The following is a 24,899-nucleotide window of genomic DNA, read 5'->3' as shown; positions in this document are numbered from 1 at the left end:
ATTACCTTGATCCCACTCTCTTTGACATTCACGCTAACTCTGCCCCTTCTTGGACAGTAACACTGACCCACCATCTCCCTAACAGCCACACAGACCATGCCTGCCCTGACAGTCATACACAACCCGCCCTTTTACTGACAGTCACACTGACCCACCCCGTGACAGTCATACTCACCCTGCCAGTCACAGTGACCACCCCCAACAGTGACACTGACACCACAGCCGCTCTCTGATGCACACTCTGACTCTGACTCTGACCCCGACCCCGACCCCGACCCCGACCCCTCCCTGACGGTCGCGCTGACACTATGGCCCCTCCCTGACAGTCGCATTGACCCTGCTCCCCGCAACTCTGACAGTCACACTGACTCCAACTGCAAACTATTGCTGATACACTCTGACCCCGCCCCTCCCTGAACACACTCTGACCCCGCCCCTCCCTGAACACACTCTGACCCCGCCCCCTCTGACAGACACTCTGACCCCGCCCCCTCCCTGATAGACACTCTGACACCGCCTCCTCCCTGCCTCTCTCTCACGTACACATACCGACCATGGCTCCTCCCTGACTAACACGTACCTGACCCCGCCCCTCCCTGAACACACTCTGACCCCGCCCCCACCCTAAAAGACACTCTGACCCGGCCCCCTCTCTGACAGACACTCTGACATCGCCCCCTCCCTGACAGACATTCTGACACCGCCTCCTCCCTGCCTCTCTCTCACACACACGTACCGACCATGGCTCCTCCCTGACTAACACATACGTTGACCCCGTCCCCTCCCTCCGATCACACACTTGACCCTGCGGCCTCCGTGACAGAAACACGCACACTGACCCTCCCTGACAGACACTCTGGCACCACCACCGCCCCCTCTGACAGTGACACACTGACTCCGCCCCTCCCTGCCTCTCTCGCTCACACACACAGGCAAAGCCCCCTAACTGACGCCCACACACGCTGACCCCGCCCCCTCCCACCGATCTCACGCACACTGACACCGCCCCCTCTCTGCCTCACAGACGCTCCTCCTCATCCCCGCCGCATCGCACGCAAACACTGACCCCGCCCCCCCAAACTGTCACACAGGCCCCTCCCCACACGTGTTCCATACTGAACCCACCCCTCCCAAACAGACACACACTGGCCCCGCCCCCTACAAGATGCACACTGAGCGCGCACCACTGCCGCCATATTTGCGATATGGGCGGGTTTTGGCCGTTGTGAGTCGGGTGTAAATCTCGGCAAATTGGGTGAGTACTGGGATAATATCTGTCCTGTTTGTTTGGGGGTTATAGATCTGTAGCTTCATAAACAGAACCTGAGGGTTAGCATCTTCCGCCCGCACCTAACTCCCTCCTTGCTGTGCCAACACAGTCCAGACTCTATTTGCTGCCTCCCCCCACACCATTCCTAGTATTGGACAAATAACCCCAAATTACCTGACTAGTGATTTATAAAAATGTAGTAATGTTTTGCGTTTGTACTGCAAAGTCAAAAGCCACACGACACCAGGTTTTAGTTCAACAGGTTTATTTGGAATCACTCAAGCTTTCGGAGCACAGTTCCTTCGTCAGGTGCAGTGAAAGCAATGCACATAGGCAGAGTTTATAGGTAGAAGAGATCAAGGGCAAGGAGATCAAAAGATCATACAATTAGTGTGAGTGGAGTATCAGCTGATAACACTTTTGTTCACCTGTAGAATCTTAAGACAGTGTGTAAAGTGTTTATAAAGTCAATGATAGTGCTGTGCTGTCATGACAGTCTGGCTGAGCCATAGGAATGCAAAAAAGGGAATATCTCAGGTCAAACGCTGAATTGTTCAGTTGAGGATTTGTTCAGAATCTGTCTTACAGTTTTAACCTGGAAACAGGCCAGTTTTATGCCAATAGCTGGAATTTATAACATGCCACACTCATTGGCTGTGACTACAAATTATGTGTATTTTGAACAAATAGAATGTATCTGCAAATAAACAAGTGCCTTGGGCCAAATTATTCACCCATAGATTTTTTTGGGTGTGTAAGTAAGAGAGAGAGAGAGGAGTCAGAGATAGAGGGAGTGAATGTGTGCGTGTGCACGCGAGCGATAGAGGGAGTGAATGTGTGCGTGTGCACGCGAGCGATAGAGGGAGTGAATGTGTGCGTGTGCACGCGAGCGATAGAGGGAGTGAATGTGTGCGTGTGCACGCGAGCGATAGAGGGAGTGAATGTGTGCGTGTGCACGCGAGCGATAGAGGGAGTGAATGTGTGCGTGTGCACGCGAGCGATAGAGGGAGTGAATGTGTGCGTGTGCACGCGAGCGATAGAGGGAGTGAATGTGTGCGTGTGCACGCGAGCGATAGAGGGAGTGAATGTGTGCGTGTGCACGCGAGCGATAGAGGGAGTGAATGTGTGCGTGTGCACGCGAGCGATAGAGGGAGTGAATGTGTGCGTGTGCACGCGAGCGATAGAGGGAGTGAATGTGTGCGTGTGCACGCGAGCGATAGAGGGAGTGAATGTGTGCGTGTGCACGCGAGCGATAGAGGGAGTGAATGTGTGCGTGTGCACGCGAGCGATAGAGGGAGTGAATGTGTGCGTGTGCACGCGAGCGATAGAGGGAGTGAATGTGTGCGTGTGCACGCGAGCGATAGAGGGAGTGAATGTGTGCGTGTGCACGCGAGCGATAGAGGGAGTGAATGTGTGCGTGTGCACGCGAGCGATAGAGGGATATGGGAGTGGATGTGTGTGCGTGTGAGAGAGACAGACAACAGGTGCAGGAGTAGGCCATTTGGCCCTTGAAGCCAGGACCACTATTCATTATGATCATGGCTGATCATCCACAATCAGTATCCTGTCTGCCTTATCCCCATAACCCTTGCTTCCACTATCTTTAAGAGCTCTATCCATCTCTTTCTTGAAAGTATCCAGAGACTTGGCCTCTGCCTTCTGGGGCAGAGCATTCCATATATGAACCACTCTATGGGTGAAGAAGTTTTTCCTCAACTCTGTTCTAAATGGCCTACCCCTTATTTTTAAACTGTGTCCTCTGGTTCTGGACTCACCCATCAGCGGAAACATGCTTCCTGCTCCAGAGTGTCCAGTCCCTTAATAATCTTATACGTCTCAATCAGAACCCCTCTCATCCTTCTAAACTCAAGTGTATACAAGCCCAGTCGCCCCAATCTTTCAACATATGATAGTCCTGCCATTCTGGGACTTGACCTCGTGAACCTACGCTGCACTTCCTCAAATTTGGAGACCAAAACTGCACACAGTACTCCAGGTGCGGTCTCACCAGGCCCCTGTACAACTGCTGAAGGACCCCTTTGCTGCTATACTCAATTCCTCTTGTTGTGAAGGCCAACATGCCATTAGCTTTCTTCACTGCCTGCTGTACCTGCATACTTGCTTTCATTGACTGATGTACAAGAACACCTAGATCTCGTACTTACCCTTTACTTAACTTGATTGCATTTAGATAGTAATCTGCCTTCCTGTTCTTGCCACCAAAGTGGATAACCTCACATTTATCCACATTAAACTGCATCTGCCATGCATCCGCCCACTCAGCTAGCCTGTCCAAGTCACCCTGTATTCTCATAACATCCTTGTCACATTTCACCCAGCTTTGTGTCATCAGCAAATTTGCTAATATTACTTTTAATGCCTTCATCTATTTCATTAATGTATATTGTAAACAGCTGCAGTCCCAGCACTGAACCTTGCGGTACCCCACAGGGTACCGCCTGCCATTCCGAAAGGGACCCGTTTATCACTACTCTTTGCTTCCCGACAGCCAGCCAGTTTTCAATCCAAGTCAGTATTTTGCCCCCATTACCATGTGCCCTAATTTTGCTCACTAATCCCCTTTATGGGATTTTATCAAAGGTTTTCTGAAAGTCCAGGTACACTACATCCACTGGCTGTCCCTCGTCCATCTTCATAGTTATATCCTCAAAAAATTCCAGAAGATTAGTCAAACACGATTTCCCCTTCATAAATCCATGCTGACTCTGGCCTATTACTGCTTTCCAAATGAGTCGTAATTTCATCTTTTATAATTGACTCCAGCATCTTTCCCAACACTGACGTCAGGCTAGCCGGTCTATCATTCCCTCTTTTCTCTCTCCCTCCTTTCTTGAAAAGTGGGACAACATTAGCCACCCTCCAATCCGCAGGAACTGATCCTGAATCTATAGAACATTGGAAAATGATTACCAATGCGTCCACGATTTCTTGAGCCACCTCCTTAAGTACCCTGGGATGCATACCATCAGGTCCCGGGGACTTATCAGCCATCAGACCTAACAGCCTATCCAACACCATTTCCTGCCTACTATAAATTCCCTTCAGTTCATCCATTACCCTAGGTCCTTCAGCCACTATTATATCTTGGAGATGGCTTGTGTCTTCCTTAGTGAAGACAGATCCAAAGTACCTATTCAACTCTTCTGCCATTTCCTTGTTCCCCATAATAAATTCACCTGTTTCTGTCTTCAAGGGCCCAATTTTAGTCTTACCCATTTTTTTTCTTTTCACATACCTAAAAAAGCTATCACTATCCTCCTTTGTATTTTTGGCCAATTTGTCTTCGTACCTTATTTTTCCTCCACATATTGTCTTTTTAGTTATCTTCTGTTGCTGTTTAAAAGTTTCGCAGTCCTCCGGCTTCCCGCTCTTCTTTGCTATGTTATACTTCTTCTCTTTTATCTTTATACAGTCCTTAACTTCCCTAGTCAGCCACGGCCGCCCCTGCCTCCCCTTAGGATCTTTCTTCCTCTTTGGAATGAACTGATCCTGCACCTTCTGCATTATATCCAGAAATACCTGCCATTGTTGTTCCACTGCCATCGTTGTTAGGGTATTGTACCATTGAACTTTGGCCGGCTGCCCCCTCATAGCTCTATAATTCCCTTTATTCAACTGCAATACTGACACTTCTGATTCTTCCTTCTCCCTCTCAAATTGCAGAGTAAAACTGATCATATTATGGTCACTACCTCCTAATGGCTCCTTTACTTTGAGGTCCCTGATCAAATCCGCTTCGTTGCACAACACCAGATCCAGAATTGCCTTCACCCTGGCAGGCTCCAGTACAAGCTGTTCTAAGAATCCATCTCGGAGGCATACCACAAACTCCCTTTCTTGGGGTCCAGTACCATCCTGATTGTCCCAGTCTACCTGCATGTTTAAATCCCCCATAACAATTGTAGTGATACCTTTGTGACAGGCCAATTTCAACTCCTGATTCAGCTTACACCCTACATCCAGACTACTGTTTGGGGGCCTGTAGATAACTCCCATTAGGATCTTTCTACTCTTAGGGGGTAGATGTGTTGGGGGAGTGGATGTGTGCGTGCGTGAGAGACATAGAGGGAGTGGACGTGCGCACGAGAGAGAGGTAGAGGGAGTGGACGTGCGCACGAGAGAGAGGTAGAGGGAGTGGACGTGCGCGCGAGAGAGAGGTAGAGGGAGTGGACGTGCGCACGAGAGAGAGGTAGAGGGAGTGGACGTGCGCGCGAGAGAGAGGTAGAGGGAGTGGACGTGCGCGCACGTGTGATAGAGGGAGTGGACGTGCGCGCCGCTAGAGGGAGTGGACGTGTGCACGCACGCGTGTGATAGAGGGAGTAGATGTGTTGCGCACACGTGAGTGATAGTGTAAGCAAATGTGTATGCGTGTGCGAGAGGTAGAGGGAGTGATGTATGCGTGAGAGGTAGAGGCGGTGGATGCGTGAGTGGGAGGTACAGGGGGTGAATGTGTGTGCGCGGGACATAGAGGGGGTAGGATGCGTGTGCGTGCAGGAGATAGAGGAAGTGGAAGAATGTGTGTGAGAGAGGGAGTGAAATTCCATGCACATGTGTGCATAGTTTTACCTCTCTCTCTTGCACTCGAGCCCATTCCTCATTATGAAGAAGGGTCTGGGCCCGAAACTTTGACTGCCCTGCTCTTCTGATGCTGCCTAATCTGCTGTGTTCCTCCAGTTCGACGCTGTGTCAACATTGACATTGATTTAATTTAGGTTCTATGTGAGTCATATTTTAGTTTGTCCCACCAGAGTTTTGAAAACGTAGCTCTTAGCAATTTGATGTCTCATTTGCACTGGGATGATGTTCTGACCATACATCAACATTCGTACCAAGACAGACTGTTTCCACTTGCATAACATTGCTTAGTTCCATCTGGTCTCAGCTGATTTGATGCTCAACCACCCTTTTGTTTATACCTTGATTCAAACTATTTCAATGCACATTCAACTACCTTCTCACATTCTATCCTCGATTAATTGAAGTCACCCAAAAAACTATGCTGCCTGTAGCCTAAATCACATCACATCTGATTCATCTATTGGGATGGCACTTGAGCAGAAGCTTAATTTTTAAATTCTCATTCTTTGTTTTCAAACTTCTCCATGCCTGTGTCACGCTCTATCTTGTTAACTTCCTCCGGCCCTACAACCCTCATGGATATCTGTTCTCCTCTAATTATGGCCTCTTGAGCATCCCCATATTTCAATTTTTTAACCATTGCTGGTTATGCCATTTTGCTGTCCAGAACTCTAGAATTCCCTCCTTAAATGTCTGTTGCCTTCCTTTGGTGTTAGATTTGTTTTATTATGTCCCTATGAACATATTTCATTATCTTAGGTAAAGGTAAAGTTGCCATAGCCCTACTGGACATTAGGACTCCTGTCTCATTTAAGAGAGAGAACTGGTGGTAATTTAACCTGAGAGTCATTACACCGCAGGTGAGGAGAGAGGTTGGGAAGAATTGTCCTTCGTGGTAACCTCAGCCAGTACAGGAATTGAACTTGTGCTGTTGGTGTTACTGTGCATTGCAAACCAGTTGCCCGGCAAACTGACCTACTCAGCCCCCTTTTTTATGTTAAAGGTTATATACATATTTAAGTTATAGTAAAATGGTGTTCCATGTCTTGTGTAGCAGCAATGGACTGATCTGATTCAATTCAAGAGGCTTGTATCACTTCTGAAGAGTTTTATTCTTTTCCAGCTATTGGAACACTGGATAATCGATGACCAATGCCTCGAATCAATAAGACCATCATTTTGACCCTGCTAACTGTGATAAGTTTCATATTCCTGTTGTTTCAGCTCTATTATTATAATGAGTACTTTTCATCAAAAGTAAGTATTGTATTGAGCATTTTAGTTATTATGACAATATTTATTAAAATAATAGGAAAAACACAAACACCAGATTTTTTACACAGGAGGAGTTTTGTAATATTTAGTAATTCAAGGGAATTTGGTGCCCTTGCTCGGGTCAAAAATGATTACCTATCTCTTCTTGCTGGTCAAAATGCAATGGTGAGTTGCTTTACAATCAATGTGGTGTTAGGGCAGTTGTTCCAGGATTTTGACCCAATAGCAATATATTTTCAACTCAACAACGTGTAAGACTTGAAGGGGAACCTGGAGGCAGTAGTATTTTCATGTGTGTGTTACCCTTGTTCGTCTAGATGTTAGAAGTTTGGGTGGTGATGTTGAAGTAAATAGGCAGGAGCCTCAGAACAAGTGTAGCATTTCTTTCCTAGAATATGTTTTAAATTTAGATTTTGTTACTTTATAAAGCTGTTTATAATTTGAAGTTTTGTTTCACTAAATTTTCATTTGTTAGTGAACTGTAATCTCAGTAAGCATCTACATGTATAATACCAATACCTGTTGTACAGCAGCCAGCATCTACAGATGTAGACTGTTGTCCGTAAGATACTAGACTAATCATAACAACCCACTGCTGCCTAGCTGAGTTTAACTGCCTAGACAGTGATTAGGCATTGGTGTGAAATGGTCAAACTGTACCACACTTCCAAAAATTTAAGTTAGGTTTTAAAAATAAAATTTATTTTTCCAAATTTAAATTCCATGTCTTCCTGAGAATATTGTTTCTTAAAAGTCATATTTTTAATCCTTCAGTACTATGGCAGATAGAATTGAATTGACTAGTCCTAATCCCATTGTAAAGTCAATATTTTGCACCTGCCTACCAAGAAAGTAGTCACTACTTGGACCATTATATCAGAGAAGGAAACTATCACTCAAAGGATTCAAAATTGATGAGCAAATGTTGCTTAGGCTACTGTGGATACTTAAAATTTACAATCTATCAGGACTGGATGAGATTGAATGAAGTTGGAGTGGAAATCGCAGGGGCACTGGCCATAATCTTCCCAATTTACCCACACTCAGGAGGTGTCAGAGAGTTGGAGAATTGCAAACGTTGTGTCGATGTTAAGAAACATTTGTAAGGTCAATCACAGCAATTACAGATCAATCAGTTTAACTTCACTGATGGGGAAGCTACTAGAAACAATAAATCAGGATAGAATTATTAGTCACTTTAGAAAAAGTTAAGTAGATGAGGAAAGGCCAGGCAGGATTTCTAAAGGGGGACTTACATTTAATTGACTCGCTGGGATTTTTGAAGAGATAACAAGATTGATGAGGATAATACTGTTGATGTGGTATACATGGATTTTCAAAGGCATTTGACACAGTGCCCAATAAAACAAACTTAAGAAAAGTTGTAGCTCATGGACCAAATGGTACAGTAGCAATGTGGATGCAAATATGGCAGAGTAATAGGAATCAGAGTAGTGGTCAGCCCATATCTTTTGGGCAGGGGTCAATTTGAACACTTGCGTTTTCTGATATATGTATTTTTGGAAGAAGAACATGAGCCAACAATATCAAATAGAGGGTACAATAATTAAGTGAATTCAGGAGCAGAGGAACTTAGGTGTATAATGCATAAATCACCAAAGGTGGCAGGATAGTTAGAGCAGTTAGTAAAGAATATGGTATCCTGGGCTTTATTAATAGGGGCATAAATAAAAGAGCAAGGAGGTTATGCTGAACTTGTGCAAGAAACTTGTTATGCCTCACCTGAAGTATAGTGTATAATTCTGGGCACCACACTACAGCAAGGATGTGAACACAATGGAGACAGTGCAGAAGAGATTTACAAAATAGTTCCAGTGATGAGAAGTTTCAGCTAAGAGAATGGATTGGAGAGGTTGGGACTGGTCTCCATGGAGAGAAGAAGGCTAAACAGATATTTGGGATGGGTTTTGGAAGTCATAAGTAGTGAGGAAAGAGTAGATTGGGATAAACTGTTCATAAAAGGATTGAGGACAAGCGGGCATGGATTTAAAGTGATTTGCAAATGGAGCAAATGTGATGTGAAAAAATACTTTCTCGTGTAAAGAGTTATTCAGGTCAGAATTACATTGTCTGGATGTTTAGTGGAGACAGGCTCAATTGATGCATTCAAGGTAACATTAGATGAATATATGAATTGAAAACGTGTGGGTTTGGGGATAAAGGCAGGAGAATGGCGCAAAAGTCTTAATTCCTATAGGATAGCCGGTCCAGATGCAGTATGCTGAATGACCTCTGCTCTAACACTTCCTGTGGTTCTGTCAAAATTCATTGTTTGATAATTAGGAATGAATTACAGACAGGCTAACTATAAGTTGGCACACAGGATATGGTAATTGGGGAGTTCTGTTTTACATCTTTTTAAAATAAATACCACGTCTCTTATTTTGAATAATGGAGTAACACAATGTATACAGTGTTTCTCTAAATGCCTACCTTATGAATTAAAAGAAAGTCTTTTACACTTGACAACATATTGATTTCAACCTATTTCTCTCTAACTGCTTTGTAATGTTGGGTTCTGCTGTGCAATCATCATCTTGCCTTTGTGTGAAGGGCTATCACTGAGAAGATTACGTGAAAGTCTCTCACCCTTGCTTTCAGATCCCTGCCTGCTTCAGGCTGGACAGTCACCCACCTTTTAGAATTGTAAGATTCTTGAAGAGGCACTTCAAGAATAGCAGAATTAAGCAATATGCATTTTGCGATTAATGTTGTGTCCAATAAATAAGTGTCTTTTTGCTGTTAGTTTGTGTGCAACATACATGACCTTTTAAGCTCTGATTATTTATCAGATTCTGCTGACCATCATAAACAGCATGCCTGTTATGGCAGTTCTGAGAGAAAAATCTCACCTGACTTGCAGTACTGGAAGCAAAAACTGTGCTCCTCTGCAAAGATTGATAGAGAAGTAAAGTGAGTTGCTGCAGCTCCTTCTGCCACTAGGGGCTGCTTTTACATTCATGTGATTTCACAGGAAAGTCAAATGTGCAATTCTTGAAAGTGCCTATTTATATTTCAGAACTTCTGTCCTCAGACCTCTCGATGAGAAAACTTTTAGCATTTTACTCAATTCCGTGTTTTTATGGGCTGTATTTCAGTATTATGTACATAGAATAGGATTTACAAGGAATCTTTTTTAAAAAAAAATTTGTTTGTTTTAGAATGAGTCTTACATTTCTGATTCCAAAGAAAGTTATTCCATCGAAGACAGTGTGCATTGGGTATGTATGTCATTTGCATTTCATTGCTGTTCTGTTCTGACAAGGGAAATGTGGGAAGAGCTTGCTATTATATGTGTCCAACTCAGGTATTCCAACACATTTCACATCCAGTGAATGGTTTTAAGGTGTAGCTACTGTTATGTATGAATGAAGAACTAGCATTTTGGCACAGCATGATCTGATAAACAGTAAGTAAATGAATAACCAGTTAGTTTGTTTAATGAGTTAAGAATATTGGTTGGACCCAGGGAGAAATAACCCAATTTTCTTCAGACAGTGTCAAAGCATTTTCAAATTTATCTGATTTAACAATTTGTCTTAGCAGTAATGCCTCTGTTTGTACTGATGCATCAGTTTAGTTATTTATATTCTAAGTAGGGTGTTTGATAATGAGGAAATGCAGTGTAAGTCGGTGAGAAGGACTAAGGAGAATGTTGAGGAAAAGGGACATGCTGGTTGCAATGCCACATGGATGTTGTCTAGGAATTCAGACCTCATGAACACTGCTGATGAAACGTGACTTATGGCTGAGCAGGATCATCAAGGGAATGGTGAGGCATTCGTTTGGGTAGTTGCAGGGAGGGCTTCTGTAATTTTTAAAATCAAAGAACTGTGGATGCTGTAAATCAGGAACAAAAACAGAAGTTGCTGGAAAAGCTGAGCAGGTCTGGCAGCATTTATGAAAAAAAAATCAGAGTTAACGTTCTGATTTTTTTCTTCATAGATGCTGCCAGAAATGCTCAGCTTTTCCAGCAACTTCTGTTTTTACTTCTGTAATTTTTGTCTGCTGAGAATCATTCCACCATCTGCAAGGTCTGTACCAGGTCACAAACATCTTGATTTGAAATTGTTTTGCCATTCCTTCACTGTTGCTGGGCCAAAGTCTTGGAACGACCCCATAACGGCACAGCAACTGCCTCTACACCCCAAGGACAGTAGCAGTTCACTGAGGCAGGGCCCACCATCACCTTAAGGACAATTAGGGATAGGCAATAAATTCTGGCCTAGCAAGTGATACTCACATCCCTTGAACATGTAATAATAAAAAAAAGTCTCCAGCTCAAGGACACAAAGACATTTTAACTAGCACAACCAGCAACAGTTCATTTAGTTGAGGGAGGTAATCTAACCTGAGACGTCTGATTCCAAATAAAGTTATTCCATGGAAGACAGTGTGCATTGGGTACGTATGTCATTCACACTTTGTTGCTGTTCTGTGGTTTAGTGAATGCAGTTTGCAGTGTTTCTCTTAATGTCAATAAGATTTCACTCTCCAAAAGGATTCATTTCACAAACCATTTTTGTGCACACATCATTGCCTAGCTCCTGAGATGTGAGTTGGCCTATGTTCCCTAGCGCGTAAAAGAATGAGTGATGATCACATTGAAATATAAAATTCTGAAAGCTGATAAAGGGCAGTTTCTTGTGGCCAGACAATTGTGATCAAGGTGACAGTCTCAAATGAGGGTTTAGCCATTTACAACTGAGATGAGGACAACTTTGAGTGTTTCTAAAATTCCCTCCTTTAGAAGGCTGTGAACATTCAGTTGTGGAATTTACTCAAAATTGAAGTTGATAAAGTTTATAATATTAGAAAATATAAAGGAAATGGGGGTTAGGGTGAAAAAACTGGAATTGATGCAGAGGGTCAGCCGTGATTTTCTTGATAGTGGAGCAGGTTAGAGGGACTGTATGTTCCTGGCCCTCATTCTTAAATTCTTCAAAAGAAGTGGCAGCCTATTCTATTATTGAGTTTTTTAGTATAAAGATAACATATCTTTTGAATCTCTTCTGTCTCCATCTCAAGGATTTTTGTTTTCCCCTTCTCCCTCTCTCCTTTGTCTGCAAAACTCCCCACCACAAAAATACTTCTGTGACAAGTTACTGTAATGAATTCCAACCCAGCTGAAACATGCAAAACAATGTATTTAGTCTTTAGAATCTCCATGGAGTGGTGGTCACGTATTCTACTGGAGTGGGATTGGAATTTCTGTGAAATTTGCTAGATGGCCTGGTCTCCACATTCTTGTTAAGTGGATTATTGTCACAGCAAAATGGAGATAAGTGATCTCTCTATGGTCCAGGAGAGCAGACTGGATTGTACTACACTTGTTCTATGTAGTTTCATTTTCCATATCTGCAACATAATTGAAGTGATTTATTGTTCCACTGAGTGAACAAAGGTAGGAAAGGTTCCTAATATAAACTAAAGCATAAACATTTGCATGTTTTCACTATCCTTGATCTCTGTGCCCATTAGACATCTACAGTACCCATTTAAAACTAAACCTGGCATCTACATGTACAGTCTTCTGTGTTCACTTTCAGTCTTTGTTTCAACCTGAATGCTTTCAACTACCCACTAACCTATGTCCAGTCTACATAATGACTCATGCGCATTCATTTGATTAAATCAATAACAATGTTGCCATATTGTATAAAGGATTGTGTATTCTTGTTAACTGGTTGATGCTTTGTTGTAATTTTGTGAATGCTGCTTGTATATTTTTTCCTAGAAAGTGGTCAAAAAGTTTCTGGGTTTAGCATCAATCCACAACATTCCGTTATATCTCATTGATCCACTGGTTTTGGGACGGATGAATGAGAATATTCAGAGTGAAAATACGGACAGTAGGTTGAACTGCAAGTACCTGTGTACACCCAGAGAGTTCACCACATTTGCACTATTGGACAAATTTTGGAAAAATGAAGTAAGTGCCATTACAATGTTATGAATGATGTAGTGCTAAATGGAAGAGGGTAAAGTCCTTTGCTTTGTCTATTGTTTATGATGTGACTATACATGTGATGGACATTTTACATGCTTAAGGTATTATACAACTGCGTATTTGTAAATAAAATGTTAACGTGACAGAGCTGTCAAAGCATACAAAGGCAGTAGGAAAGAACCCAAACAAGTAATTTGAGGGCTAAAAGGGACCATGAAATGTTTTTGGTAAATAAGATTAAGGAAAATCCCAAGGTATTTTTTATATATATATAAGGAGCAAGACAGTAGCGAGGAAAATTGTAGGTCCACTCAAGGACAAAGGATGGAATTGAGTGGAGCTGGAAGAAGTGGGTGAGGCCCTTAACGAATACTTTGCATTAGTGTTCACAAAGGAAAAGGACGTGGTGGATGGTGAGTCTAGAAACGGGTATGTTGATATGCTGGGTCATGTCAGTGTCAAAAAAGAGAGGATGTGTCGCATCTTTTAAAAAACCTTAAGTGTCCAGGACCTGATGGGATCTATCCCAGAAAGCTGAGGGGGCAAGTAAGGAAATTGCTGGGGCCTTGTATGAAATTTTTGTGGCCTCTTTAGTCACAGGAGAGGTCCTAAAGGACTGGAGAATAGCTAGTGTTGTTCCTTTGTTTAAGAAGGGCAAAAGGCATAATCTGGGAGTGAGAATTATCAGAAAAGATTCTTAGGAATAGAATTTACTCATATTTAGAAGAACTTGGACTTATTAGCAATAGGTAGGATAGCTTTGTGCGAGGGAGATTATGTCTAACAAACTTGATTTGAGTTTTTTGAGAAGTGATAAAGATGTTTGATGAGGACAAGATGGTAGATATTGCGTAAATAGACTTTAGCAAGGCCAATGACAAGGTCCCTCATGGCAGGCTGACACAAAAAACGAAGTCATCTGGGATCCGTGGTGAGCTGGTGCAGATGAATACAGAACTGGCTTTATCATAGAAGACTGAGAGTAGCCCTGGAAGGGTGTTTATTTGACTGTAGATGTGTGATCATTCACATTCTGCAGAGATCAGTGCTGGGAGCCCTGTTGTTTGTAATATACAAATGGTTAATGATTGCAGATGACACAAAGATTGGGGAAACTGCAGATAGTGAGGAGGATTGCTAGAGGATACGAGAGGATTCAGATAGTTAAAGACTTGGGTAGAGAAGTGATATGTGGAGTTTAATCCAGACAAATGTGATGCCCCTTGGGAGATCTAATGCAGGAGGGAAGTAAATGGCAAAACCCGTTGTAATGTCACTATTTAGAGGGATCTAAGCATACAGGTCCATAGTTCCCTAAAAGTTGCAACTCAATTGAATAAAATGGTCAAGAAGGAATATGGCTTGCTTGTCTTCATTAGTCGGGACATAGAACTTAAAAATTGGCATGACATGTTGTAACTGTATAGAACTTTAGTGAGTCCACTTCTGTAATATTGTGTAAATTTCTAGTCACCACACTACTAGAAGGATGTGGAGTCTTTGGAGAGGGCACAGAAATGGTTAGTCAGAATGCTGCCTGGTTTGGAGGGTATTAGCTATGAGGAGAGATTGGACAAACTTGGTTTGTTTTCACTTCAACATTAAGGATGAGGGGGCAACCTGATAGAATTTCATAAAATGATTATGGGCCTGGATAGAATGGATAGTCTGTGTCTTTTTTCCCAGGGTTGAAATATCAGTTACTCAGGAACATAGGTTTAAGGCGAAAGGGGACACGTTTAAAGGAGATGTGACAGGTAAGTTTTTTTACACAGATGGTGGTTAGTGCCTGGCAGAGGAGATGATGGAGGTGAATACAACAGCAACATTTCAGAAGCATCTTGACAGATATATGAATAGAGGGATATGGATCACATAGAAACAAAAGATTTTTAGTTTAGAAAGGCATCATGTGTCTGCTCAGTCTTGGTGGGCCAAAGGGCCTGTTTCTGTGCTACACTGTTCTTTGTTCTTTATGACCTGTGCCTTTGAATTTTTAAAACCAATTTTGCTTAATTATTTCCATTGGGAAGTCTTTTTTATGGAATGAAATGAAGATAAATATGAGGTGCGGCATTTTGGAAAGGCACATCAGGGCAGGACTTAAACACTTAATGATAAGGTCCTGGGGAGTGTTGCTGAACAAAGAGACTTTGGATTGCAAGTTCATAGTTCCTTGAAAGTAGAGTCACAGGTAGATGGGATATTGAAGAAGGCATTTAGTATGCTTTCCTTCATTGGTCAGTGCATTGAGTAGAGAAGTTGGGAGGTCATGTTGCAGCTATACAGGATATTGGTTAGGCCACTTTTGGAATACTGCGTATAATTCTGGACTGTCCACTATAGGAAGTATATTGTGAAACTTGAAAGGATTCAGAAAAGATTTGCGTGGGTGTTGCCAGGGTTGTAGTATGTGAGCTATAGGGAGAGGCTGAATAGGCTGGGGCTATTTTCCCTGGAGGCCGAGGAGTGATCTCATAGAAGTTTATAAAATAATGAGGGACCTGGAAAAAGTGAATAGCCAAGGTCTTTTCCCTGGGTTAAGGAAGTCCAAACCTAGAGGGCATAGGTTTAAGGTGAGAGGAGAAAGATTTAAAAGTAACCTAAAGTGAAGCTTTTTCATGCAGAGGGTGGTGCGTGGAAGGAAAAAGCTGTCAGAGAAAGTGGTGAAGGCTGGTGTAATCACAACATTTAAAAGGCATCTGGATGGGTATATGAATAGGAAGGATTTAGAGTAATATGGGCCAAATGCTGGCAAATGGGACTAGATTAATTTAGGATATATGGTTGGCATGGATGTGTTGGACTGATGGGTTTGTTCCCATGCTGTGCAGCTGTATGATGCTACAGAACTTCTGGTTTGAAACCTAAGTAATTATTGGAGCTAAAACAAATCAAATCAATGTTTCCTTTATTGTCAAAAATGGTGCAGAATTTTTAAAATTTTAATTCTTAATTAGTGTTATAGAATTCAACATCTGTTTATGCTTAAGGTTTTAGCAGAGATAGATTTAATCTTTTAAAATTTAGAAATGTTTAATTTTTAACTGAAGATTTTGAGCATTTATGAAGTAAACTTGACGGTAATACCTATTTGCTCTGAACTGAGCCAGTTGTCTAGTCTACAGACAGCTGTCTGGCACCTAAAAATGTTAATTTTGAGAGGCTGCACTTTGGGATTCTGAAACATGTTTTCTTCATTTTGCAATGTGTTGAAATGATTTCAACGGTTAATTTCAGAGGGAAAGAAAAGTTGAAATAATTATATGTGTTCATTATGACCTGTTTTAGGTCTTTTCTATTTGCTTCTGTTTAACCTTGTTCACGATAAGTTAGGCTTAAGCCATCTACAAAGCCATTTGGTTAACACTAATCCTAATGCAAGATGCCCAGTTGCTTCAAAAGATGAAGAGAAACCTGTTGCACCGATTTTGGCCATGTCAAATCAAATGATGTTTAAATACTGATTGGAGGCCAATTTCAGATTTTATATGCTTTCGCTTCCCAAAAATTTTTTTTTTGATTCACCTAAGGTGTTTCTGAAGAAAGAAGCTGAAGAGGAGGGTTTTCAATGGATGGAATTGAGTGGTAAAGATCCGCGATTGGCTGGAATGGATGGTCTCTCGGGTACAGAAATTCCATTGCACTGCATCTTTAAGCTGCAGGATCATGCCATCCACTTGGTGGTATTTTATGAAAGGAGTGGCAATTTCCTCTGGCATGGGCAGCTTCGGCTCAAGCAAAATGCAGACAAAAATTTTGTCCATTTCCGCAAGCTGCATTTTGGGCGTTATCCAGGAGCCTATAACAAGTAAGGACAATCAAAGTGGTCCGAGACCTGATAGAGGGGTGCTGCTGGTTGAAGGCAAGATATGTTGATAACATTCAGCTTGACGTCTGGAGTTATGCTCTTTTTTGTTTGTTCCAAGGGAAAGATCTTCTGCTTGTACAGTGAATTTCAGAACATCAGGATATCCCAAAATGGTTCTCAGCCAATGAAGTACATTCTAAAATGTCATGTGAGAAGTCTAGCTGATCCACTATGTGTAGCTAAATCAAAGCCCCAAAAGTTAGTAATTTGGCAATAGGTTATGGAACAAAGATAAAGTGGTAAACACGTGTGAACGTAGTTTTGACTCCTAGCAACCTAATGTGTTATTCTATCTTTATTTGGACTATATATTTAAATAAATGCACATTGTTTGTTGTGCAGATGATAACGCCAATGATTTTTTAAACTGTGTGATGATGTGTTCTTTCTTGGAAATTGTTCATGCGTCATCTCTAGCAAGATTAAAATTTATGGCGATTAAATTAATCAAGTTTTATATTTGTCATGTGGGATCCTTGAATTTTTAAGCTGGTATTGTGGAAATTGCATAGGTATTTTCAAGCATTATCTCAATAAGTGCTGTTACCCACTGTCCTTGATTGGAGATTCTCTGATATGCAAGATTCTGAGAGGGCTTGACAAAGGAAATATTGCAATGCTATTTCCTCTGAGAAATTTCTTCACTCAGTGTGAATCTTTTGTATTTTCTACTGTGGAAATGTAAAGTTGCTCAGTTCTGAAATACATTCAAGGTTGAGATCAATAGAGCACAGTGGCTCAATGGTTAGCACTGCTGCCTCACAGCGGCAGAGACCCGGGTTCAGTTCTGCCCTAGGGCAGTTGTCTGTGTGGAGTTTGCACGTTCACCCCGTGTCTGTGTGGGTTTCTGCTGTTTTCCTCCCACAATCCAAAGATGTGTAAGTTGGGTGAATTGGCTGTATGAGATTGCCTATCGTGAGTAGGGATGTGTAGGTTAGGTACATTAGCCTTGGAAAATGTAGGTTTACAGGAAAAGGTAGGGGAATGGGTCAGTGTGGACCTGTTGGGCTGAATGGCCTGTTTCCATACTGTAGGGTTTATATGTATTTCTATGAACTGTTGAGGGAATAAAAATATAGGGATCAGACAAGAAAGTGGAATTGAGTTTGAGGATTAGCTCTGATTTCATCAAATAGAAACGGACAGTCGTGGAGCTGCTCTTATGCCTTGAGTTCTAACGTACAGTATTAAACGCTTGATTAGTCTTTAACATTGCCAATAATTTTTATTTATTTTAAATTTATTAGATTGGAAACTCCAGCATTTACGTACTTGTGGACTGAATTACATTTTAGGATTAACCGGTGTGTAGCAACTCTTAACGGTTATTAGTCAGCAGTGGGATACCTATTAAAGCTGTTTTACTGGCATGTGTTGTACAAGGTAAATTAAGCAGTTCTGCAAGAGTTACTAATTATCATCAGTTGTTTTCCAGGCTTGGAGAGTCCATGGAGAAATTGCACATTACCTCAAAAATACTTCAAAAATTTGCATTTGCAGATGTCCTAAATAACTTCACTTTTTTAGTGCAAACGTAGAATTAGTGATACAGGATGCTGTCAGCCAAGGAGATCCCACAATCAAGCATGTTTATACCTTGTCATTGCCTGAAGATGTAAATGTGTAATGTGTTCTTAACTGATAAAGAGACTGTTGCTTGATGCTTTCTCTTGCCTTATTTAGGCTGTAATGCGATTCTGAAACAGAGCCGTGAATAGGGGAGAGAAGGGTCCAATTATGAATTTAATTTGCAAACATTTTATTACAGACCTAAACTACATCTGACTTCAGTTGATGGATTAGAAATCCAAGTTCCTAAGCAGATAGCAAACTTCCTAGAAGAGGTTTCACAATCCAGGTTTGTTGAATGCAGATACAAAGAAGCAAGGATGTTTTATCAGGTTTGTTTGTGTGCCACTTAATTCTTGATGGTTTGGCCAAGTCTTGTTGTCACAAAAAGCCATAGCAAATAGAGTATTGAAAAACTTTCAGGTTCAGCATCGAGTAACTAACTTTCTGCTGTAGGTCAAAATATTCGGCACGGGGTGGCATGGTGGCTCATTGGTTAGCACTGCAGCCTCACAGCACCAGGGACCCAGGCTCAATTCCAGCCTCGGGCGACTGTCTGTGTGGAGTTTGCATGTTCTCCCCGTGTCTGCGTGGGTTTCCTCCGGGTCCTCCGGTTTCCTCCCACGGTCCAAAGATGTGCAGGCTAGGTGGATTGGCCACGCTAAATTGCCCATAGTGTTCAGGGGTGACTGGGTTATAGGGGGATGGGTCTGGGTGGGATTCTTCAAGGGGCAGTGTGGACTTGTTGGGCCGAAGGGCCTGTTTCCACACTGTAGGGAATCGAATCTAATCTAATTCCCTAGTTTTGATGAAATGGATTCACAATTTGTGGAGCAGTTGAAAAAGGGTGGGCTAGAGAAGAGAATGGAATTGAACCTAACGCACCTTGTTAATTTTTAGGCAGAATTTTTCACTGTTGAGTTCAATATGTAGCAAAATAGAAGGGAGGAGAAGAAAAAAAGTAATTTGTGTCCATCAAACTGGAAAATAAAATCTCAACATTAACCTACATGAATTGAAGAAAAATCAGTGGTGAATAGTGCTTGGACTACAGTAACTAAAATACGGATCTATATATATATTTCAGTTTTGTTGAAAAAAAACATAGTATTAAAGCTTCTGGTATTATACTCATCAAAACATTTGGTAGATTACCAGTGTAAAAAGGAATAGTATTTTGTACTAAAGAGAGTACTGATTAATTGGCAAGTGGATTTTGGTGAAGACATTGACATTGAGAATGCACTGGTTAGATGTTGACAGTTAACTGCCAAGCTTTGTTTAAATCAAACAAGACACAATGACTCTAATTGGTCAAGGTTTCATCTTGAGGAATTAATCAGTGAATGGTTCTTGCCAATTTTGTGAAGTTGAAAAAGGTGTGATGTGTGAAATGTTATTTCTGTCTGCAGTTTAGACCAATTTGACGTTCATCTGGCTCACAGTTTGGTGCACCTGTGCATACTACAAGCTACATATGAATATACAGAATATATTCACAATCTGTTTCATATAACAGAATAGGTGAGTCATTCTCTGGTTCATTTTTCAGGGCAATCATCAGTTAACTTTCTTTCTTTAAATTTTAAGAGAGCTTGACACTTAACTGTCAGCCATTATCTAACTGATGCATTCTGAGTGCATTCACCAATTAAAGTCAACTTACTAACCAATCAGCACTTCTCTCTTTATGGTATAAAATGTTATTCCTCTTTACATTGGTATCTTTGCAAATGTCCTGATGAGTGCAAGACAGAAGGCTTCAATAAAATGTGTCGGCAGAATGCTCTAGTTTTTCTGTTAGTTTACTAAGGTTTTTGTTCAATATATTCAGAATTTAGAATGGTAAAACAGAGTTACTTCTACGGTATATTTATTGAACTCTTATAAGATTTATTGGGAACTTTTAAGGGAAAGTAATGATTGATTATTTTGAGATTAAACGACTTTAAAGCACAAAAGCTGTCCATAACTTGGAAAGGAGTTTTAAAGAGTCAAACGTACAGATTACACAAATTATTACAGAAAAAAACCCATTAAAATGTCTTCATGGAATTCTGTCCAACAGTTGTCATAAACCAAACAATATCGTCATCTCCTAATTGTAAGCTTAATTTGTATGTTTTTGCATAACTACACATACAGTATATACTTGATGTTTCCCTTGGTGGTACATCTTGTCCAAGTGTATGTAGTTTTGGATTTATTCTTTATTTATTAACTCGGTTACAACTTTAATTATATGTTACCGGTTCACGCATCACATAATTTTGCCTTATCTATGTCTTGGTTGGATTGGAAAGATATCAGTTAATATGAACATACTGTATCAAGGCTTTTTTAAAAAAATCTGGCTATATTCATAGGGTGTATCTATTTTTAAAAGAAAGTGATTCAGTGTTCTCTATTTTATGTCCCATGTGTGCGTCTGTTTTACTATAGGTATACCCTGAGGACACATCACAAGATGCTATGGAATTTAGAAAAAAGGCAAAGGATGTGCTTCATCTGGCTGCAAAGATATTGAATGGACAGAAGGTGCCATTCTGGCTCAGCAGTGGAACATGCCTAGGTAAAGTACCATTTCTATATAGCTTTTTGAAAATGTACTAAGATTTGTATTGGGAAGCATTCAATAACAAATGGTATGACTAATGAAACAGGGTGAAAATGTCAGAAAAGGTGTGGGAGTATTAAAATTCCTACAAATCCTTGAAGATAAGCAGTCCCTTGCAGTTTATGGAACGGAAGGATTAAAGTGATGTACCATAATTAAATAAATTACTTTGGGTGGAAATTGCCACTATAAGGGAGAAATGGATGTCAGATTAAAGACTCCAAAAAGACCCTCAAGTCAGTGGAATCGAGAAGTCTCAAGAATGACCATTAAACCATGAGCTAAATAGAAGTGTGTTCAGTTAGAAAATTGCGTACATCAGTAACTAGTTGTTCTAAGGATTAGTTATTAATCTTGGATTTCTGTCAATTCAAAACAAGAATCACATTTGGTAAAAGAATGGCAGCAGAGAGAGGCTATAAAGTTGCAAGGCACATGTGATGTGAATATAAGTAGGGTATTTGATTAAAATTTCAGGGACAAACGAAGGATGCAAATTTAAAAATAACCAGCACCAAAAAATGTTCTTCCAACATTTAAAAAATACCCTACTCTCAGACATACATGTAACCCCTACCAATTCACTTCCTTTGCTGAGCTCTGACTATAAATGGTAGACTCACTGTAAGAATGGTTATGGTCAAGTTGATATTGAGTTCTTTTTGGAGGAGGTGGTACTAGGTCAGAAATAAGACAGGCAGTTCCAGAGCACTGCTGCTTTTTGAGTTTGGGGAAGGAAGTAGAGTTGAACGGGAGAGATGTAAGAGAAAGGATAAATATATTATCTAAGCTTTGACGATTTATGCAAAGATTAAGTGGTTGAGTCAATATAGTTTATTGAAAAAAGCATGGATAAGTTGAATACTTCTAATTTTGTGGGGTTTTTTTTTCCAGATAGAACGTTGCATGTCTATAGACCCTTTCATGACAGGACATCTGAAAGCACTTTGCAGCCAATTCTATACTTTTTGAAGTTAGTTACTGTTTTAATATAGGGAAGTGTAGAAAACATGATTTAGCAGATAAAATCTTTAAGATAGGATGGAAAATTGATTGGACTCCAAAAGGAAATATTGATAAGCAGCAGACTGAAAGACACAGTAGAAAAGGACTGTTTAACAGAATGGAAAGATGTTAGAAAAGAGAACATCCTGGTACTGATTTCCAGTCTGTACTTCGAGTGGAACGAGAGATTTATTTATTTCTTTTTTAACATAGTATGGTTAGTGAAATTATGAGCTGGTTATAATTTTTTCCACTTTCAAAAACACACTGTCTGGCTGCAATTTTATCAAACTTTGTAAAATGATGCAGCATATCTCGGCAATGGCAGATGAACTGCTGACATGTCTGAATTCATGGATTTTTGCCTTTGTTTATTGCAAGTATTTTAGAGTTTAGTGGAACAAGCTTTCTAAAATCAATGTTGCCCTAAATTCTCATGTCTGATTTTTCTAGGATGGTTCAGACAATGCAATATCATTCCATACAGTAAGGATGTGGACTTGGGAATATTCATAAAGGATTATAAAGTTGATATTATCTCAGCTTTCCAGAGGGCTGGATTGCCACTGAAACACAAGTTTGGTAAAGTGAGTCAACTGCATAATTTCCCATTATCATTAATCATTTTATCTTTTAGATCATCGAGCGCCCTTTGTAATAATTAAATGCACAATATTTATTGGAATCAGTTCCTTTCACAATGAAGAGTTTGAAGATTAAAAACTACATATTTGTTTCAAATCGCAAGTAAACTTAGTTCTGAAATACAGCCTCAAAACCTGTTATGTGAGCGATGGCAATTAGGTCAATTCCTCCAATCGTTATCAGCTTCGATAAAGCAATTTGATTACCTATATAGCAACAAATGTACAAACCAACAAATGACAACTACTGTATAATGAGGCAGTTCTTCAATTATCCATGATGTTTCCTCCTACATGAATAAATATTAATAATAATATAATTTGAGGAAAAAGTGAATGTACTTTTTAGAAGTGCTTCCAAGAAGTTTGTCCAGTGTATACCTGCTTTTGTAAATTCTGATGCTTGAGTTCTGCTGTGAACCCAATTTTTAAATTATTTCACAAGGGTCTTAAACTTTTTTTTTAACCTATTACCATGCTGTATGTTTGACTGAGCTTGAGAATGAGAGATGCATCCATTTTCTGGAATATGCTGCTTCAACCCTAAAAGCCCAATAACAATAACAGCAGGATTAGCAACAAAAAAATCTATTTTAATGATGTTAATAGTTAGTAGAATTATTGATGGCTTGTTTTCAAAGATATTTGAGACAAAGTTTAATTTTGTACCAATGTGAGGATGCTCTTGCCTTTAATCCCAGATTCATGAAACTATTATGAGGTGTAAAATTAATTCAGACTGACCTTTTGTTTTATTTTCTCTTTTCCAGGAAGATGACAGTCTTGAGCTTTCCTTTCAGGCAGCAAATGTGAAATTGGATATATTCTTTTTTTATGAAGAGGATGATTACATGTGGAATGGAGGAACCCAGGCCAAAACTGGCAAAAAATTCAAGTATGTTATGAACAGCTTTTCTTGCCTTCAACTTGTGGTGAACATCTCCTTTTTATTTTCCATTTTTGTGTGGATTGAATTTTCATTCTGTGCACCAATATCAAAAGTAATGTGCAGATGGTGGAGTAGATTCGAGTGACTTAATGGATACCCCTGTTCCTAATTTGTGTGCCCTTCGTTAGTGAAAACAAAAATCTATACGTGATAGTTAAAGAAAGCATGGAAGAAGAATGCATATCAATCCCAGTCCTCAAATTACTCTGCAGATGTGCTGAGTTCAATTTTAAACCTACCATGATGGCATTCAACTGTCCCCAAAATGATTTTGCTAACTCTTAATTCTTCCAACTGAGCTCAGTCTTGCTACCTCACCAGATCCTCCTATGTTCCGCTTCCTTCACACTTCCCCTGCACAGATATATTGTGAAATAATGTCTACTAACTATTGTTCCTGATTTCACAGTTCATGAAAGTAAGGACCGAAAAGCACACATTGCATCTGTAATGGTAGCATGTATGTAATATACAGATACCACTGAGGCTGTGCATGCACATCTCATCCTGATTTCTGTAGTCTGTACAATTTTGATTTTTTGTTTCCAAAGGGGATCAGGGTAATTTTTTGACTGTTTTCCTTACAATGCAGTGTATGTGGGTCTCTCATTCATTCTGATTTGGGTGTGGAGCAAGAACAGCAGTGCCCTAATATTGATACTGAAGGAATCAGTCAAAGATTATGTTTATTGCTGGAGAACCTCGACAGGTGCGACAGCATTTGTCGAGAAAGCGTTAATGTTTTGAGCCTGGTTTGACATTTCTTCAGAACTGGAGTGAGGTTCTCCAGCACATTGTTTGTATCTCAGATTTCCAACACATGTGGTATCTTGCTTTTAGACTCTGACTGACTCAGGTCAGAAACGAGGGCATCCATTTAGAAGAGTAAAATCAGAACTGCTCAGTGTGCATAATGTTCAATAGTTTTCTTTTATTCAGTGTTGATAGGGGTGGCTAAGTGGTTGTCACACCAATAATAAACATCAGTTCATCCATTATTTTCAGTTTTAAAAAACTACCCAAAGATTAAGCAGTAGTTTGTTTGTGTGACTCATAAACAGTGATTTGAATTCAAAACACCTTTTTAGTTTAACAATAAATTTTTAAAACCTGGCTTTCAAGCAAATAA

At 40.6% G+C, this 24,899-nt stretch overlaps 1 protein-coding gene across 4 annotated transcripts in view; it reads left to right on the top strand.

Moving 5' to 3' along the window:
• Positions 1 to 1,149: 1,149 nt before the first annotated feature.
• Positions 1,150 to 24,899, top strand: part of fktn (fukutin) — a 29,374-nt gene continuing 5,624 nt past the window's right edge. The window contains exons 1-9 of one of the 4 annotated variants that reach the window (XM_048528185.2): positions 1,150 to 1,255; positions 6,993 to 7,126; positions 10,327 to 10,386; positions 12,903 to 13,097; positions 16,649 to 16,926; positions 18,755 to 18,887; positions 20,998 to 21,127; positions 22,631 to 22,764; positions 23,592 to 23,716. In XM_048528185.2, the coding sequence (XP_048384142.1) occupies positions 7,022 to 7,126; positions 10,327 to 10,386; positions 12,903 to 13,097; positions 16,649 to 16,926; positions 18,755 to 18,887; positions 20,998 to 21,127; positions 22,631 to 22,764; positions 23,592 to 23,716 (1,160 nt within the window). In that variant the 5' untranslated portion in view covers positions 1,150 to 1,255; positions 6,993 to 7,021. Of the gene's footprint in view, positions 1,256 to 6,992; positions 7,127 to 10,326; positions 10,387 to 11,559; positions 11,570 to 12,902; positions 13,098 to 16,648; positions 16,927 to 18,754; positions 18,888 to 20,997; positions 21,128 to 22,630; positions 22,765 to 23,591; positions 23,717 to 24,899 lie in introns of those variants that run through there. The other 3 variants (XM_048528186.2, XM_048528187.2, XM_059643860.1) reach the window with 3 other exon arrangements.

Source organism: Stegostoma tigrinum, chromosome 3 (assembly GCF_030684315.1).
Source record: "Stegostoma tigrinum isolate sSteTig4 chromosome 3, sSteTig4.hap1, whole genome shotgun sequence".
Taxonomy (NCBI): domain Eukaryota; kingdom Metazoa; phylum Chordata; class Chondrichthyes; order Orectolobiformes; family Stegostomatidae; genus Stegostoma; species Stegostoma tigrinum.
This window is presented reverse-complemented; position numbering and strand designations above follow the sequence as displayed.